The sequence below is a fragment of the Phyllostomus hastatus genome, unplaced genomic scaffold, assembly GCF_019186645.2.
Source record: "Phyllostomus hastatus isolate PE091 unplaced genomic scaffold, TTU_PhHast_1.1 phas_scaffold_78, whole genome shotgun sequence".
NCBI lineage: Eukaryota > Metazoa > Chordata > Mammalia > Chiroptera > Phyllostomidae > Phyllostomus > Phyllostomus hastatus.
The window spans coordinates 84,481,128-84,497,473 of record NW_025334041.1 but is presented as its reverse complement, the minus strand read 5'-3'; the positions used below and the strand labels follow the sequence as shown (position 1 = coordinate 84,497,473).

Here is a 16,346-nt window from a genome sequence, read left to right as displayed (position 1 = left end):
ATTGTGAATGCTGGATGTATGATTAAATACCCAACATGGTGTGGGCCTTAGTTAAGGTCCTTAATTAATGCTGGTCCCCTTTCCTTTGATTCCTCTAAGGACACACCACATGGTTTACTGGGACATGATTTAGCCATATTACAGGTCAAATCATTTCCTCCAAACCTAACAAACTATATGCATCCTTCTGCTACAAATAAAATCTTTACTGTTCATCTATAAAATTTGGGATAATAATTTAATAGTATCTACTTTGATATAACATACTAATATCTATGTCACAGAGATGTATACATGTGGACTAAACTATATATTAAGCACTTGATACAGTAATTGGCATGTGGGAGATAACAGTAAATGTGAGTTTCCTTTTCCCTTTCTTTAATTGGTATTTATCCATAGTATCTTCTAGACCAAGTTCAAAATCTCACTTAGCTGAGAATACCTCAAATCAATCTTTCCACCTTAATCAGATTACTGTCTTCTGTGTCACATTTAATTTGAAGTTAATTATTTGGTTTATTTAAGTACTGGTAAGAATATACTCTATATAAACTACTGTATTGAATGTTTAAGGAGGTAAGTAGACCACTGGTCCCTGACCTTGAGGCACTTGGTTGAGGTGATGATATAAACAAAAAGTTAAATAGAAATGAAAGGCAGGGTGGGACAAAGTATACAGAAAGTAAATGTGGTAGGAGTTTTGAGATTATAGTGACTGATCTGTTACTGTTTTGTTCTTGGGAATTAAAGAATTATTAAGAGTTTATAAGGGAGTTTCAGTTTTATGGCTGAGAAAACTGGAACAGAGATCTATGTGGTATAAGCACCCAGCTCTGGAGTGGCAAAGGTTTCCTGTCTCCTGGTCCCATGCTGCTAGTAGATGTTTCCAACTATTTTCAAATACATTAATCAGTTTACGTTTGCTCTTTCTAACCAGGCAGTTTCATGTAGCTAGTTAAGCACTGGGTTCTGAAGCCAAAATGTTTGGATTTGAGTCCTGGCCTTGCCAGTTACTATGTGGGTGATTTATCTCTATGTGCCACTTGCCCCATCTATAAAATAAGCATGATAATAGTGCCTTTTTTTCATAGGGTTGTTGTGAGAGTTAAATAATATATGCAAGGCATTAAAAACTGTTGTTTTGTCATCTTAATTGCTATTAGTCTGAGAGAATGGAAGGCAGAAAGTCTAGTCTTCTAATGTTGTTTTCTCTCTTTAGCTTTTTTAATATAACCTCAGATTCTGGTCAAGGCATTCAGCTGGGGTGTTCATAAATATGTGTTATCTAACTTAGTCCTATTAGATAGAAACAAGTTTTTGTATCTCAGAAGTGAGATTTGGGATTTGTTTCAAGGCTGGCCTAGTCTGGTAACAGAAAAGTCTAGAAAAGTAAAAACTGAGATACCAACAGATTCTAGAACCCAACAGAGCTTCTTTAAAAAAGACAGTCAGGATCATTAGATGCAGAGAAAAATGGAGGTCAAGGAAATCTAATTCTAAACGAGCTTTCCCACATATTTTATGATCTATTCCAAACTTCCTTAGACAGAATCTAGCCTTTTAAGGAAAGTGCAGAGAACATGCCTCTGTGGGCTTGCTTTGAGGGACTGTTTTAGCAGGTGCTGTGTTTTACCCTGGAGGTGGCTGCATGAATTTGTGAACTGCGATGACAATATTGACTCCCTTCGGAAGAAAAGATGCTGTCTCTACACAGGAAGTTTAACTATAATGGCACTACTTGAAACAAGGAGGAGGAGAAGAGGTAGAAGGAAAAGAGGGAGGAGGAGAAGCAGCAGTAACGTCACTGTCAGCCCAGTCACAGCTCAGTTCAATGTTTAGATTAGAAAAAGCAAGCAAGATTTTTTTTTTTTTTCCTGGAGCACCCTTCTCTACGCTCCTCAAATACCTGCTGAAAAAAATCTGGGACAAAATATAAGCTAATAGGGCTGCCGCAAAATTAGGGATGGGGAGAGCAGGTGAAGGTGAGAAATAACCTGTATTCAGGGGTTAGAAAAATCATGTTTTTCTTGGGGGGGGGGCGGGGAGCTGGGACTTGTCAATCTCTATCTGGAAATCCAGGGATGGAGAAGGGGACCGACTGACCGGCGATGCAAATCTTCTGCATTTGACAGATAAAAATCGCATGGTCTATCTCCCATCCCCGGCACTCAGGTGATATCAGGGTAAAATAAGCATCAAGAGGGGAGAAAAATATATAACAGGTCAGCCTATGGATCTTGTGTGGGAGGGGGTCAGCATCAGCAAAGGTGGAAGAATTTAGGGTCACCGCCAGCAGACGAACCTCAAAGTTTGGGGTCAGCGCTAAGGGGTCATATTTCCTGATACCCAGTATCTGTCCTGCACACACCTTGTCAGTTTCTCGGTTTTAGTCGTGCCTGTAGATTCTCAGACCGGCCACTGAGTTACTAAGCGTTCTCGCAGTGCAAAGCTCAGAGCTGAATGCGGAGCCGGTTTTCAATAACATCTGGGACCAAAGGAGGCTTTTAAGTTGGGGACAGAAAGGCACTGGTTTCATTTACGTTAGGGTGTGGTCCTTATATCAACTGCCAGCAAAATTCTTCTGATCACCATTGGGCTTCCACCTTCTGCCCAGGCAGGACTGGCTAGGGGGATAAGCGGTTGCGCTGTGTCCTTCAAGTGTCAATCTTGACCCATTTGGAAACCACAAACCCCAGAATCCCTTGTGCCAGGAGTTCAAGCCGCAAATAAGATGGCTCCAGAAGGGTGGAACATGCCGCAGGGTGGAAACCCGAGTCCCTGGCAGTTTTTTTTTACCGGATGTATTCAAATAACCGAATCTCCACAAATGCACCACCCCACTAACCACCTTCGAGGACCGGGGGGCCACCGCCTTGCTGGCTTCTCCAGGACATCCTGGGAATTGTAGTACAACCGCTGGGGTGCGCCAAACTACCTCTCCCGAGGTGACCTGCGGATTGGGCGAGATCGATGTTCTTTTCCAAAACTCTCTGCACCGAGACCCCCTTTCCCTAGTCCGGTTCTTTCTGACGACCCCTTCCCATCTGTCGCGACAGAGAGGCGGTGGTAGGTGGGCCCAGGCTTAGCCGCGCTACCCGGAGAGGCACTTCCGGCGGTGGTTCACTTCCTGGTTGGGTGGATGGAGCTGAGCGGGAGCGCGCGCGGGGGAGGGGCGGCGGGTCAGTCTCCGCCGGGCGCTTCGAGGATCAGCTGGCGGGCGGGCGGGTGCCGTACACGGCCCGGCTCTCGCTGCAGCGCCGCCTCCTTTCCCCCACGCAGGCAGGCCTGGCGGCCGTGACAATGTTGCGGGGCTGGTAGCTGGGCGCCGGTCGTCGAGCCTTCTCAAGTGGGTGCTGCCGGGATGCTGCCTCGAGGGGAGGTGGGGAGACCGGGGAGGAGCGGGACGGATTGGGGGGCACCAGTGGCCCGCTGAGTCGGCGCTGTTCCAGGCGGCCCGAATTCCTCCTTTTTTCCGAGCCCCGGGCACAGGGTCCCAGGTTTGGGGGCCGAGGACGCGTTTTCAGCCCCAGGGTTTTTCTCGTTAAGAAAATGCAGCAAGCAAGCATTTCCCCAGGTTGATGGCTTTTGCTCCCTCTAAGACTCAGCAGTTGAATTTTTTAAGTATGTTACTGATTCATCCTGTCTCTCTTCCTCTGTCATCACAGGTTTAAACTTACACGAATCGCTCTTTTGAGGAGGAGGGGACCACCACGCAATTGACGCGCATATTCTTATAGCCATCCTCCCTCAGCCCCCACCCCCACGGCTGGATTCGGGTGGCTCCTCTCCGAACTGAAATCCGAGAAGAAATCCTTGGATCTCTTGTTTTCTTAAAAAAAAAAAAAATCTAGAAGCTGTCGGTATTTTGCTTTACTGCGTCCTATTCGCAAGATGAAGAAGTTTTTTGACTCCCGGCGAGAGCAAGGCAGCTCTGGCCTGGGCTCCGGCTCCAGCGGAGGAGGGGGCAGCACCTCGGGCCTGGGCAGTGGTTACATCGGAAGGGTCTTTGGCATTGGGCGACAGCAGGTCACTGTGGACGAAGTGTTGGCAGAAGGTACGGTAGGACTCTTAAGTGCGCCGTAAATGAAAATCTTGGGTTGATGCAGCACGATTCTGGTTTCTAGTTGTTGAATGTATGAATGGATTTTGACCAGTTGACACTCCCTTCCCCTTCCCGTGCCCTGTGAATCAATGTCCTTGAGAAATTTAAAATTGAGATTTGAAAGTGCCAGGGTTTATGAGGCAGGGGGAGGTTGCTGGACATGTTTACCTCAGTGGTCTTTTATTTTATTTTTAAGAAAACATTGACACACCAAATCTTGAAGATCAGGTGAGAAAAACCTAGGTGTGAAAGTATGAAGCTTTACATCAAATGTAGGGTGATGGGCTTGTCATTCTCCTAAAACTTGAAATAATTGATGTGAGGGCTGGAGAGGGGTTTCCCTTTCTTTTTCTTCTACCCAACTTTCCCATTGCCATGAGCAGGCAGTGGAAAGAAGAGAGGATTTTCAGAAAATGGAAATGTTTTTCTGAGAGCTAAGTCTCTTGGTGAGTTTGATGAGGTTTCTTGACCCAACTGTAATCAGGTCCTCAGGATGTAGCTAAGATAACAGATATTACATGAAATGAATGTGGTTATTTTGAAATCAGTCAATAGGCCCCTCTTCCTTCTGTTTCAGGTTGTTGTTGTTGTTTTTTTAATGCTGAAAGAATTACTTGAGAGTGGCATCTGATTTTTTCCTTTTTCTGTATTGGGTATGTTATTTAGATCTGCTGTATTTGCTGTGCAAATTCCACATCTAAATCTATACTTTTAGTTCCCAGACCTTCTGGAAATCTTTGCATGCCTCTTTTGGTAACCTTAACCTCGACCTTCGTAATTATACCAGACTCATACTTTTTACAGCCCATTGCCTATGTAGTGTGCTTTTATTTTTTAAAAAAGCAGCAATTTCCTTGGCATGAAGCTCTTCAAACTAATTGGATGGGGCCAATCTACTCTAGGTTGTGTTATCTGCTGCAAGGGGGTGGGGGAAGGGAAGGCCTCTATTGCTGCAAATGTTGGTGGAACTGGGGAAGGAGACTTTTTGTAAGCTAAGGTTGAAGCAAGAGTTCCAACCAGGGCCTGGGAAATGCCTGCGGGCAGGTTGGGAGGAAGAAGAAGCTGTGTTTGGCTCTCAGCTTGTCTAAGCAGTGGATTCAGCAGGGCCCAGTGTTCTTGGGTTAGGGTTGAAGCCTTTGCTTTAAAAACACTGTTTTTAAAAAGGTCTGAAAATGTCCTTGTGAAATTATCGTTCTTCCATTTTCAGTGTAGCTCTAGCTGGACTTAATCTGGGGCCTGAGTCACTGTCCCTCTGGATCTTTCCACAATTGTGGGCTTTGATGCAGGATGGGAGATGCTTCTGTGTTGGCTGCCAGATCCGCACCCTTGAGTCTGATCTGTCTCTTTCATCCCTGTGCCAAAGCCCTTGACTGCATTGGGATGGAGAAATGGAGGAGAGCGTGTAAGAGAAATTGGGAGGAATGATGGAGTGCATAGCTCTTTCCATTCCTCTGAATGGCCTCTGCTGACCCAGGAGCATTTTGTTCAGCTCGGATATTGTCTCACTGTAGACAGTGTTACCCTAAGTGGTGCCTGTTCTCAGTCTGTGCGATGGGAAAGAGAAAAGGCAAAATTGGTCTTTGTTATCTAGGCTGCTCTCTTCTTCCCCAGAATTCATCCCTGAAAAATACACATCATGCATTATTTTTAAGTGAAACTTAGGGCTTGTAGCTGTCCATTCATTCATTCATTCATTCAGCAAACAATTGTGGAGTGTCTTTGATGTGCCAGGCACTGTGCTAGGCTCCGGGGATATGATATAGAACTAGATGCTGGAGTTTACAAACTACTTTGAGAGATAGGAAATAGCCAGTTAGAATGAGTGACGTGCTATCATGGAGATAAACTTAGGGTGGCCCCCAATTTTAGAGAGCCAAGAATTGCTTTCTACAGGAAGTGACTGGCTAAAGAATGAGTAGGAGTTACCTAGGTATTGTGAATCATAGACAAAGACTCAGAGTAATAAGAGAGAGTCTCATGTAAGACCAGGTCTGTCAATATTGCCCTCTATGGTTTTTTGAGTAGAACTGAGTTTGAAAATGTGACCCTTAGACATGTGGCTATGTAGGAGCCAGTATACAAAGTATTTGTAGCACTTACCAAATACAAAGGCATCACTAAGTTCTTGAGAGGGACATGGGGAGCTCTAAAGTGTAATGTCTGCCTTTAAGGAGCTGTCAGTGAATTTGGGAATACAAGGCAAACATTCACACATACAACAGCATGGTTATCAGCCCTGTGAAGTCAGGCATAACTAGGTTCAAATTCTGGACCTGTTCTTTACTAGCTGTGAAACCTTAGGTAAGACATTTTAAACCTTTCTTGAATCTCTGTTTTCCTGTGGGCAGATCTTAAACCATGGAGCCTGGATCAGGAGCAATATCTGGGAGCTTGCAAATGCTCAGGCCCATTCCACAAACCATGGGTATAGGGCTTTAACAAGTTCTTGGAGTGATTCTGATGCAAGTTAAAGTTTAAGAACCACTGTCCTGTGGAGTGGTCTTGAAGATGATATGAGGCAATGAATTATTTAACATTTGTTTCAGGTGTTTGGTAAATGGTAGCCCTTATTTACTAGCACCATTACATCATACATATAGTTAAGTGGGAGTGAGAGTGGCAGTGTGAAGGCTAGTGTGGCTACAGGAATCTTCAGGAATTTTTTTCCCCCCATTGTGGGCGGACAGAGCCAGGTGTTCTTTGCAGAAGTCTCATCAGCTCTTTGAAGGGTCAACAGAAGTTTTGGATAGTCATGTTCCTTCCTGGACCCTCTTCTGTTTGAGGTGTCAGGTGCTGACCTGGCTACCAGTCCCAGCCAGAATTGCCTAGGGTTGATAAGAGTTGTGCAGCAAGTGCCCAGGGCAGTTGCCAGGCAGTTCAGGGAGGGATGGTGTGGTGGGCTTCAAACACAGAATTTATTACCTCCATATCCCACCAATCATCCCTTTTTCCCTAATGTGGGTGTTGGTCTATGCTTTATAGTGAGGAATTGCAAGCACCCTGAGGAGGAGGTATTGAAGTAAGACAGGAGAGTGCCTGGCCTGCCATCAGCAACATCAGCTCTGCTTGCCTAGTTGCACTGACTAGTCTAGAGGGGGCTTGTTCGTCTTGGGGGAAATGAAGGCTCTGAGTCATGAGTTCAGAGGAATATGGCTATCTCTAGGCTGGGTGCAAGGGAGTATATTTTTTCTTTAGCTTCCTCAGCAAAGATGCCAGAACAAGAGGCTAAATCATGTCTGATGTAATAGGCATGTGAAGTTAAGGGAAGATTTTGTGTAAGCTTCCAGAATGAGCTCAGTGGGAAAACTGGAGCAATGCTTAAAGAGGACTGAGAAGCTCTGCTTTTATCATACCCCACCTTAGCTATATGAGGCCTTATATCTAAGGCCTTATATGAGGGCTTTACTAAACCATAAGTAAATGTGTGTTGAATACCTACTGTGTTCCAGACAACATTCCAGACTGTTTCAGTTCTATATACGGTGGACAAGGTGGCCCTTTAGAACAGTTTCTCACCTGCACCAAAGGAATCGAGGTCTAGGGCTAATGAGAACTACTGAGTTAAGTCTTCAAATCAGTAAACTTTGACAGTTTCTTCTACCTACAGCACAAGAGAGTGAGGTTTAAAAATGTTTGTGAAATTAGCTAAAAAATCAAATGTATATACATGATGTATGTATAACATGGTGGTGGTATCAATATACTGCATGCATGTATTCATTTAGCGTATGTTTGTTAGTGCCTTCTTTATGGCAGGCACTGTATTAGATCAGAACTATAAGATGAGTGAGATTTGGGCTCAGCTCTTGTGGAACTCACAGACCAACAAATAACCGTAAGGTAAGTGTCCAGCACTTAGCATCCCCAGGCCCTTGGTGGATAGTAGGTGTTAAAGAGACCATATGAGATGATAAAGAGAAAGGGCCTGGGGATGAGAATTTATAGATGAAGTGCTCTTTGAACAGGAATGGAAATTGCCTAGCAGATGTTCCAGATGAGGGTTACCTTTACCTGAGGTCTTGTAAGCAGAGAGAACAGCATATGTGAAAGTGTGGAGTGGTGAAGCTGTACTCATAAGTTCTGGGAATACTGACTAATTTAGTGTTATCATTTTGGTTAGTACAAGTTTCCCTTCAGCATCAAGGAAAGAAGAATGTGGAATGGTACAAGGAAATAATTTTACAATTTGTTCCCTGGATGTGCTTGCTGCTCACTTTCTTCAGTGGCTCTGGGCCTTTTGAGTAACGATTGAATAGGTATTCACTTAGCACTTGGGGCAAGGGAGTGGCTAGTGTCTGGGGAAGGAGTGGTCCTGAAGGTTCAAAGAAAAGCAGAAAGCTTGAAGCGGAAGCAGGTAGGGAGTGAGACCACTGTTTCAGGAAGGAGTTGCCAGGGGAGATAATGAGGATGTTTGACCAGAGCAGAAGGTATGTTGGAGAGAAAAGGAAAGGAAATAAGGTTATGGAGAGCTTTAGTACCAGGCAGAGGGGTGAGTTAAAAGTACCTGAGGTCTTTTCTTGATGCAAAACCAATTTGATGCCTCCCACTTCAGATGTCTGCCTGCTGGGAAGTCTGGTTTGTCAGTGGCAACTGCAGATTTTCAGGGGGTGGTTTGTGAATGGTGTCTTCTTCCTGGCTTCAGGCATGAGGACAGTTATAGCTTTGCTAAATATAGCCAAATCTAGAATTCAGAAGTGAAATCTAGAATAAGCAATTGCATGGTCTTTCCTTTGGTCTTCCTAACAAAGTCATGCTCATTTAATGACAGAAAAGGGAGAGACAGTTTCATGTGGGTTTTGAGTGGGAGAGTATGGAGGAGGCATACACTCATACCTCAGTAGCTAAAACTGCATGTAGGATACACAAGAAAAGCTTGATAAATATTAATAAAGTACACATGAAAAACATTACTGCATCAGAGCAGTCATTTTAGCTAGTAATATTTGACAGTTGACACTTCATGCAGGGGACTAACACCATCTACCTTCATCTTGTACTCTTCAGAGGGTAAGTGCTTCCTGAGCCTGTTTAAGAAATAACTGTGACATCTGCATCTGAAAGAGCCAAACAATGATAATAATAGAAGTGGTATTGTCTACTGAAGTAGAACGTAGCACTTTGAAGTAGCAAAGAGTAACTTTTAGTCTACTTTTCTGGAGTCATTTTTTGGTGCAGGGGAAGGAACTACTGCAGGATAAATTGGGAGATTATGGTTTGTTGGTTCATTCATTGCCATATTCAGTAACTGTTATTAAGTACTCACTAAGTGTAGGATATCAATGCAATGATAAATAAGACACACTCTGCCTTGAGCTCACAGTTGTTGAACTTCAGACATATGAGCAAATAGCTCTAAGGATGTAAAAGGCCTAGGGGAACAGACATGAGGGAGCAATTAATTTTATGGGGTGAGGAGTAGTCAAGGAAAGCTAAAGGAGGGTGATATTTGAGGTATGTCTTCAAAAACAAGAACTTACTGCCCTGGCTGATGTGGCTCAGTTGGAGTGTTATCCCAACCAAAAGGTTGTGAGTTCATTTCTGGTCAGGGCACATACCTAGATTGTGGGTTCAATCCCTGGTTCCAGCACATACAACCCCCAGTCTGGGATCGTATGGGAGGCAACCAATTGATATTTCTCCCTCACATCAATGTTTCTCTTCCTTCCTCTCTTTTTAGAAGCAGTGAAAAAATGTCCTTGGGTGAGAATTAAAACAAAGCAAAATAAAACAAACAAGCAAACAACACAAACCAGGAACTTATTACTAGGTCGACAAGGTTGAAAGAACATTCTAGGCAGAGAGAACAGCATGGCCAAAGACACAGAAGCAGAAAGTGCGCTCATTGCTTGCTGGGGGCTGTATGTTTTGAGATGACCTTTCCTTTGGTCCAGAACTGTGCCGTACAAGAAAGTAGTCAAGAGACACCAATGACTATATAAATTTAAGTCATCTTGCCATGCCAAACTGAGAAGATACAGGAGACTTGACTCTTGCCTTCCTAATTGACATGATAACCAACACACAAGAAATAAGTGCACCCTACAAGACAATAGCTATTAAAATGCTGGAGTGTGTGGTGTAGTCTCAAATCTTGGAAGGACTGATTGAGGAGAAGGAAGTCAGTGAGGACTGAAATGGTTAGGAAAGATTTCGTGAAGATGGCTTGTTCTTACCCATCTTAAGGCTCTTAAAAGAGTTTCTTCTCTGGAACCTCTTCTTCGAAGAACTTTGTTTTAGGGAACATACCAAGTTCAGCGTGTTTGCATATAGTATATTCTTAGTAAAACTGAAGTAAATATTGCAACATCTTTGGTCTCTTTTGAGGAACAATATTACCTCCATAGTAAATCGTATGTTCTGTGTTTATACCCAAACAGAAAAAGCCTTTTCATTCTGTGTGATTTTTTAATCACTTGGGAATAATGAATATTAGCACATTCAGGTAATATTGGCTACAGAATTCTGTGCCTACTTACTCCCTCCATTATTATCTTTATTACTATTAGTCTTTTATCTTTATTGTTATTTAGCCTATTATGTGTACTTTAAACCACCTCAGTTCTATAGCCAATTGTTAGGATAAAGGAGTCTGATGGGTGAGACTCCCACTTTGGCAGAGGGTGAGTTCCTCAAGTTGGAACAAAGTTGAAAGAGTAAACATCTGGAATTTTATTTGAGGTCTGCTGTATGTGAATGAGCTTGAGCTGGTCAGTTTTCTCCTTGGGCTCTGAGTTAAGCTTGGCAGATAATGGATGGCAATGCCAATTGAAGCTTTGTTATTTGTGATATCTGAAGAACCAAGAGATTATTGGATGAAAGAGTTTATGGCATCCCTATATTTTTATAATAGAAGGCCAAGTGTAGCATTGATATTAGATTAGCATTTGTAGTTAAAATGATCTCCCATAATGATGCCTTTCATCTAGGACTTGAACCTTGGAGAAAGCAGTATAATGCCATGCAATTTGTTGCCTGTTTTTAAGGATGCTTACAGTTCTTGTGCTGGGATCTTTAGGATGAAAGAAAGACGTTTGTGCCTCTGGTACTGAGCATGAATTTGAGAACAAAATGGAGAGTTTATTACCTTTTGGGGACAGGAAGAAGGAAGAGGACTCGGGGCTCATCAGTTGGGCCCTTCTGGGAGGAGTGGGGCCTGAGCTACAATATACAGAGGTGGCAGGATTCCTGCTGGTACCCTTAAGTCATCATTTTCCCTGGTCAGTGAATCTTCTTGGCTCAGAAGTAATGATTATCTTACAGGTTTGTTAGACTTGTTTAATTTCCCATGTGGGTCACCTACCCTGTTCTTCGGATCTTTGTTCTCTACTATTTTTAGAAGTCTGGGAATCTTGGTGGACATGAGGAGGGCAGCACTGGAAGAAATAATTGTATCTGGCGTTTTGGCTATGAAAAAAGTCTTGGTTTGACAAGAAGGTGTAACTCAGTAATGACTGGGGAAAACCTGATATCCAGTACTGTTTTTCTCCCCCTGTACCTCTGGGATAAAGGGAGCACTATGATGTTCTCCCCAGGAGATGACTTTCAAGGTTAGTGCTATTTGTGGTGGTTTAAAAGCAAGGGAATTGGAGGTAGGCAGCCCTTGCCTTGAACCCTGGACCTGTCTCTGTGATGTTGGGCAACTTACAAAGATCCAAGCTTCTTATTTATAAAATGTAGATAATATTTGTGGTTTTAAGGATTAGAACCACAGTTGGAGTGTCATCCCAACCGAAAGGTTGTGGGTTCATTTCTGGTTAGGGCACATACCTAGATTGCAGGTTCAATCCCTGGTTCCAGCACATACAACCCCCAGTCTGGGATCGTATGGGAGGCAACCAATTGTTAGGATAAAGGAGTCCTAACAATTTGCATATATTTTGCATAAAATTACACAAAAACACTTAGTGTAGTGCCTAGCATATATTGTAGTTAGCAGTCTGTAAATGGTAACTTTTTAAATTTTTTAAAAAAAGATTTTATATATTTATTTTTCAGAGAGAGGGGAAGGGAAGGAGAAAGAGGGGGAGAGAAACAGTGATGTGTGAGGAAATAGTGATCAGTTGCCTCTTGCACTTCCCCAACTAGGGACCTGACCTACAACCCAAACATGTGCCCTGACTGGGAATTGAACTGGCAACCTTTTGGTTTGCAGGGCTGCACTCCATCCACTGAGGCACACCAGCAAGGGCTGAATTTTGTTTTAATCAGGCAATATTTATTTTGCTGTTTGTATAAACTGGAAGAATTAGAGTCCTGGTGATTGAAGATAGGTAGATATGGATATATATATTTAAAATTTCAGAGTATCTACCAACCCCAGGATGAGGAATAAAGAGAAGATAGAGAATCTCAGATAGATTTTGTGGTTTGATTTTTTTCCTGCTTGAAAGCCATCTGTATTAGGAAAATTTCCCCTGTCAAGTTGCTATTAGTTTTGACGGGTCTCTCTGCCCCGGAGGAATGCCTGACCCCAGCTGCCTATCCAGCTTCAAGTCCTTCTGCTTCGAACACAGGTCCCTTGCTTCAGTTAGGCCTGTGCACTCCTCATCTCCCATTTACCAAGGATTTAGTTCTTTCCGATGCTTTTACTCGTATTGTTCCCTTTACCTAGATATCTTCCCCTTCCCCACCCACCTATCTTAATCCCACCTAACCTTTGTCCTACCTAACCCTAGTATTCACCACACCTACCAAAGTGGGGCATCTCTCCTGTCCTCGGCTGCCTGTCATTCTTGCTGGCTATGTTGACTGTTTTGGGTCCATAATTTCAGTTTTATTTTGCTCCTTAGCATCTACTTGTTTTGTATCTACTTTGTATCATTTGTATCTACTTTCCAAGGTTAGATACAAGTGTTTCTTCCAGGCAGGGTGTAAACCTTAGGTTTACTTTGTATCCAATCCAGGACTCTTAAATTTGAACAGGTCAACAGTGGGTACTAGAGAATAAATTAAATGAATAACACAACAAATCAGTACTAATTCAGATTCACTGCCCAGGCACTACATACCAGACAAATTTGAAATCCATAGACCTCTCTTATCTTTATTTTGATAATATAATAGATTTATGTTTGGGACCTTATTACAATAATAAGAACTATTGAATCTTTTAGGTTTTCGGTAAAATTGAAAATGACAAGTTCAAAGCTAAGTGAAATACCTCCCAGAAAACCATGTAATTTTTTTTATTGATTAGCTTCAGTTGTGGGTTACTAATACTATCAATCTCAAAGGTAGCAATATAAGGTATAAGTACCTTAACTATATAAAGGAATTCTAAAACTGTTCAAATGCTATATTGTGAAGATGAAGAAGATTAGGTCAGGTATCAAAACCTCAGATATTTTCTAGCTTGTGATGGTTGTTGGTCCACAGTAAATTAGGGCAGTGATTTTTCAACTTATATTTGGGGCAGTGAGTATGGGAGCAGGGTACAGTTAGGAGGGGACTGTGTAATTTGAAAAGCACGGATAAACTCTCATCCTGCAAGGAAAGAAGGGAACTTTAAAGAGGAGGGGGAATGATGGTATACCTTCTTAAGAGGCAAATATTGTAGACTTAAGGGGCTAGGCTAGGGAGAGGACATGAGATTTTTATAATTATCAAGGAGGATATGGTTTTTAAAAGGTTCATAAGTATGGCTCTAGCAGCTCAGTTATAAATTGACTCTAGAGAGGTGATGTCTAAACTGATCACTGAATATAGCACTTAGACTATAGATAGGCACCTGTTTCTCCCTGTTCTTGCTAATTTCAGAAAGGTGAAATGAAAAGAGGGATCAACAGTATATTATGCTTCGTAGTTTGGCCTGTGAGCTCTGTGACCTTGTCGGAAGGTCACCTCTCGGTGGCTCTTTTTGATCAATGATGAGAATTCACTTGAAAGAAGTTGCTTTTAAATAATACAGAATTTCCCAGAAGATGAAGTATTTTCTTTTTCTTTTAAAATCACAGTTTTAGAATACTCATATGTTATGTTAATAATAACAAATGGGTTAAGTGCCTGTCTACCTACTCAGCAATTCTGGCATTGATTTTAAGGTGATATGATGGAATAATGTCCAAGTCCATACATTCGAGTTCAGTTCCTAGGGTTTGATCATGGAATATGAGTAAACAGCTAAAGGAAGTAGATTGTCTGGTCTCCTCAGTGATCTTGGACACATCATTTTCCTCCTCTGAGCATGTTTTTCCTTAAATAAGGAGATCACTGGGTCATCTTGAAGATCTTTTCTAAGTCAGATATGATTTTTAAGTTGTATAGTTTCTGTTGAGACCATTTGGGAGGGACCATCAGGGTTGGTTTGATTAGGTTGAAGCGTTAGACTTGTGTAGCTGGGCCTAAGGCAACACACCTGAGATGGATTGTTAACCTGGGCCCGTGTATGAGCCATAATGGGAGGTGTCATTATCATCGGAGGTGAAGGATTCCATTCCTTTTTTGCTTGGCTTCTTTCGTATCTTCCCCTTCCACTGGAAAAATCAGTGTTAATAATTAGATGTTGGGGGTGAGAGTAATGTTGGACTTCTGGCTTCAGTGACTGGGTAGATGGTGGTATCAATAAAAAGAAAGAAAGAACAGTGTACGAGGGAAAGAGAATACTTTCGTTTTGGACTTTTAACCATGAAGCACCAATGGAAATCCAATGTGGATATATATAGTTCAGGACACTGTTGGATAGGACTGGCCTAGATTTGAGAGAAAAGTTTGGTGGGAATTGTCTTGTAAGTGTGTGGTATTAATGAAAACTGAAATGAAATGAGATCTCTCAAGGAGACCACGTGGAAAAAGAGAGAAGCAGCTGTGGGTAGATTTCCTGGGATCATCAGTGTATGAGGGGCAGGTAGAGGAAGAGGAGCACGCCTAGAAAAAAACCCAGACTCCTCACTCTGACCTGCAACGCCTGCAAGAGCTTGTATCTCTCCTCACCTCAGCCAGTATGCTTCTTCGCCACAATGATTCATCTCTGTCTTTTTCAGCACTTAACATTATTTCCTCTTTAGTGTCTTGGGCTTAGCTGGTCCCTTTGTCTGGGATGTTCTTCCTCCTGCTCTTTCTGTGGTTGGTTTCTGATTCTGGCCATTCAGATCATAGTTAAATCTTACCTCAGAAGAGACTTCCTTGACCATCCAATATGAGGAACCCATAATGTTTCATTTTGCCAGGTAGCATGTGTCAAATAATTTTCTAGCTCATTGTTTCTCTCTCTCTGCAAGAATTTCACTTTCCTGAAAGCAGAAATGTTGACTCACTTGTTTATCACTATATCCCCAGTGTCTAGTGTAGTGCCATTTGAGGAGCTCAGTGAAAACCAGTTGAATGAATGAGTGAGCACATAAGAGGGCAAAAGGAATAATCAAAGCTATAGATGTAGAATCAGGAGACAGGGAGTGATGAAAATGAATATTAAGTAGATTTAAAAGAAGGAGGGGTGGATACTTTGGGGGGTTAAAAATCAGAAAGGGTTATTGGATTTGGAAATAGAGAGATCATTCATGAGTTTTGTTAGAGCAGTTTAAGGGAAGCAATGGAGTAGAGTCCAGGTGGCAGTGAAATGAGTGAATGGGAAGTGATATAGATGCTGACTCAGGGAGGAATTTGTTATTTTTAATGGTGGAAGGGTCTTGAGTACATGAAGCAGAGGAAGAGGTTAGAGATGTATAGTACAGGGGGGATTCTTGATGAAATGATGCTGAGGAGGTGATGGCAGGTTATGGATGGAATCATGAACACAGGTGAAGGACATGACTTTGGACAGGAGGAAGAGCACTTTATTAAGTGAGCTGGAAGGAAGAGGAGAAAGAATAGGTTCAGAAACAAAACTGGTGGGGTTTGGCAAGTTGAGGGAGATCTTGCTTCACAGCTTCTGTTTTCTGTTGAATGCTGTGGCCTGGGAGTTAAGGTGGGGTTTAAAGAGAGTAGGGAAGGATGTGGAAGAGTTCCTTAGGTTTAAGGAGAGGACTGACAAAGATAAAATTGGCTTGGTCATATGGAGAGCCCATTTGAGATGACTTTTCATGGAAAGATAGGTTTTCCTGACCCCCAAGGGTATATCAACTTTGAAAAATACACTATTTTGGATAAGACTTATTCTGAAATACATTACATATTTCCTGTCTTCTAGATTATGAGGCAGCATAATATAGGTGGAAAGTACTCCTGATATGAACCTTTCTGGTGACCACCATGCCCTGTTCTCTGGACAAATTGCTTCCCAACTCTGTCTATCAGGTTCCTTGTC

The 16,346-nt window shown here is 42.5% G+C and overlaps 1 protein-coding gene across 12 annotated transcripts in view; it reads left to right on the top strand.

The window, feature by feature from the left end:
- Positions 1–2,333: 2,333 nt before the first annotated feature.
- The window catches only part of AAK1 (AP2 associated kinase 1), a 167,497-nt gene continuing 153,484 nt past the window's right edge, over positions 2,334–16,346 (top strand). For 10 of the 12 annotated variants that reach the window (XM_045828862.1, XM_045828866.1, XM_045828864.1 and 7 more), the window contains exons 1-2: positions 3,183–3,349; positions 3,669–4,057. In XM_045828862.1, the coding sequence (XP_045684818.1) occupies positions 3,895–4,057 (163 nt within the window). In that variant the 5' untranslated portion in view covers positions 3,183–3,349; positions 3,669–3,894. The other 2 variants (XM_045828860.1, XM_045828861.1) reach the window with 2 other exon arrangements.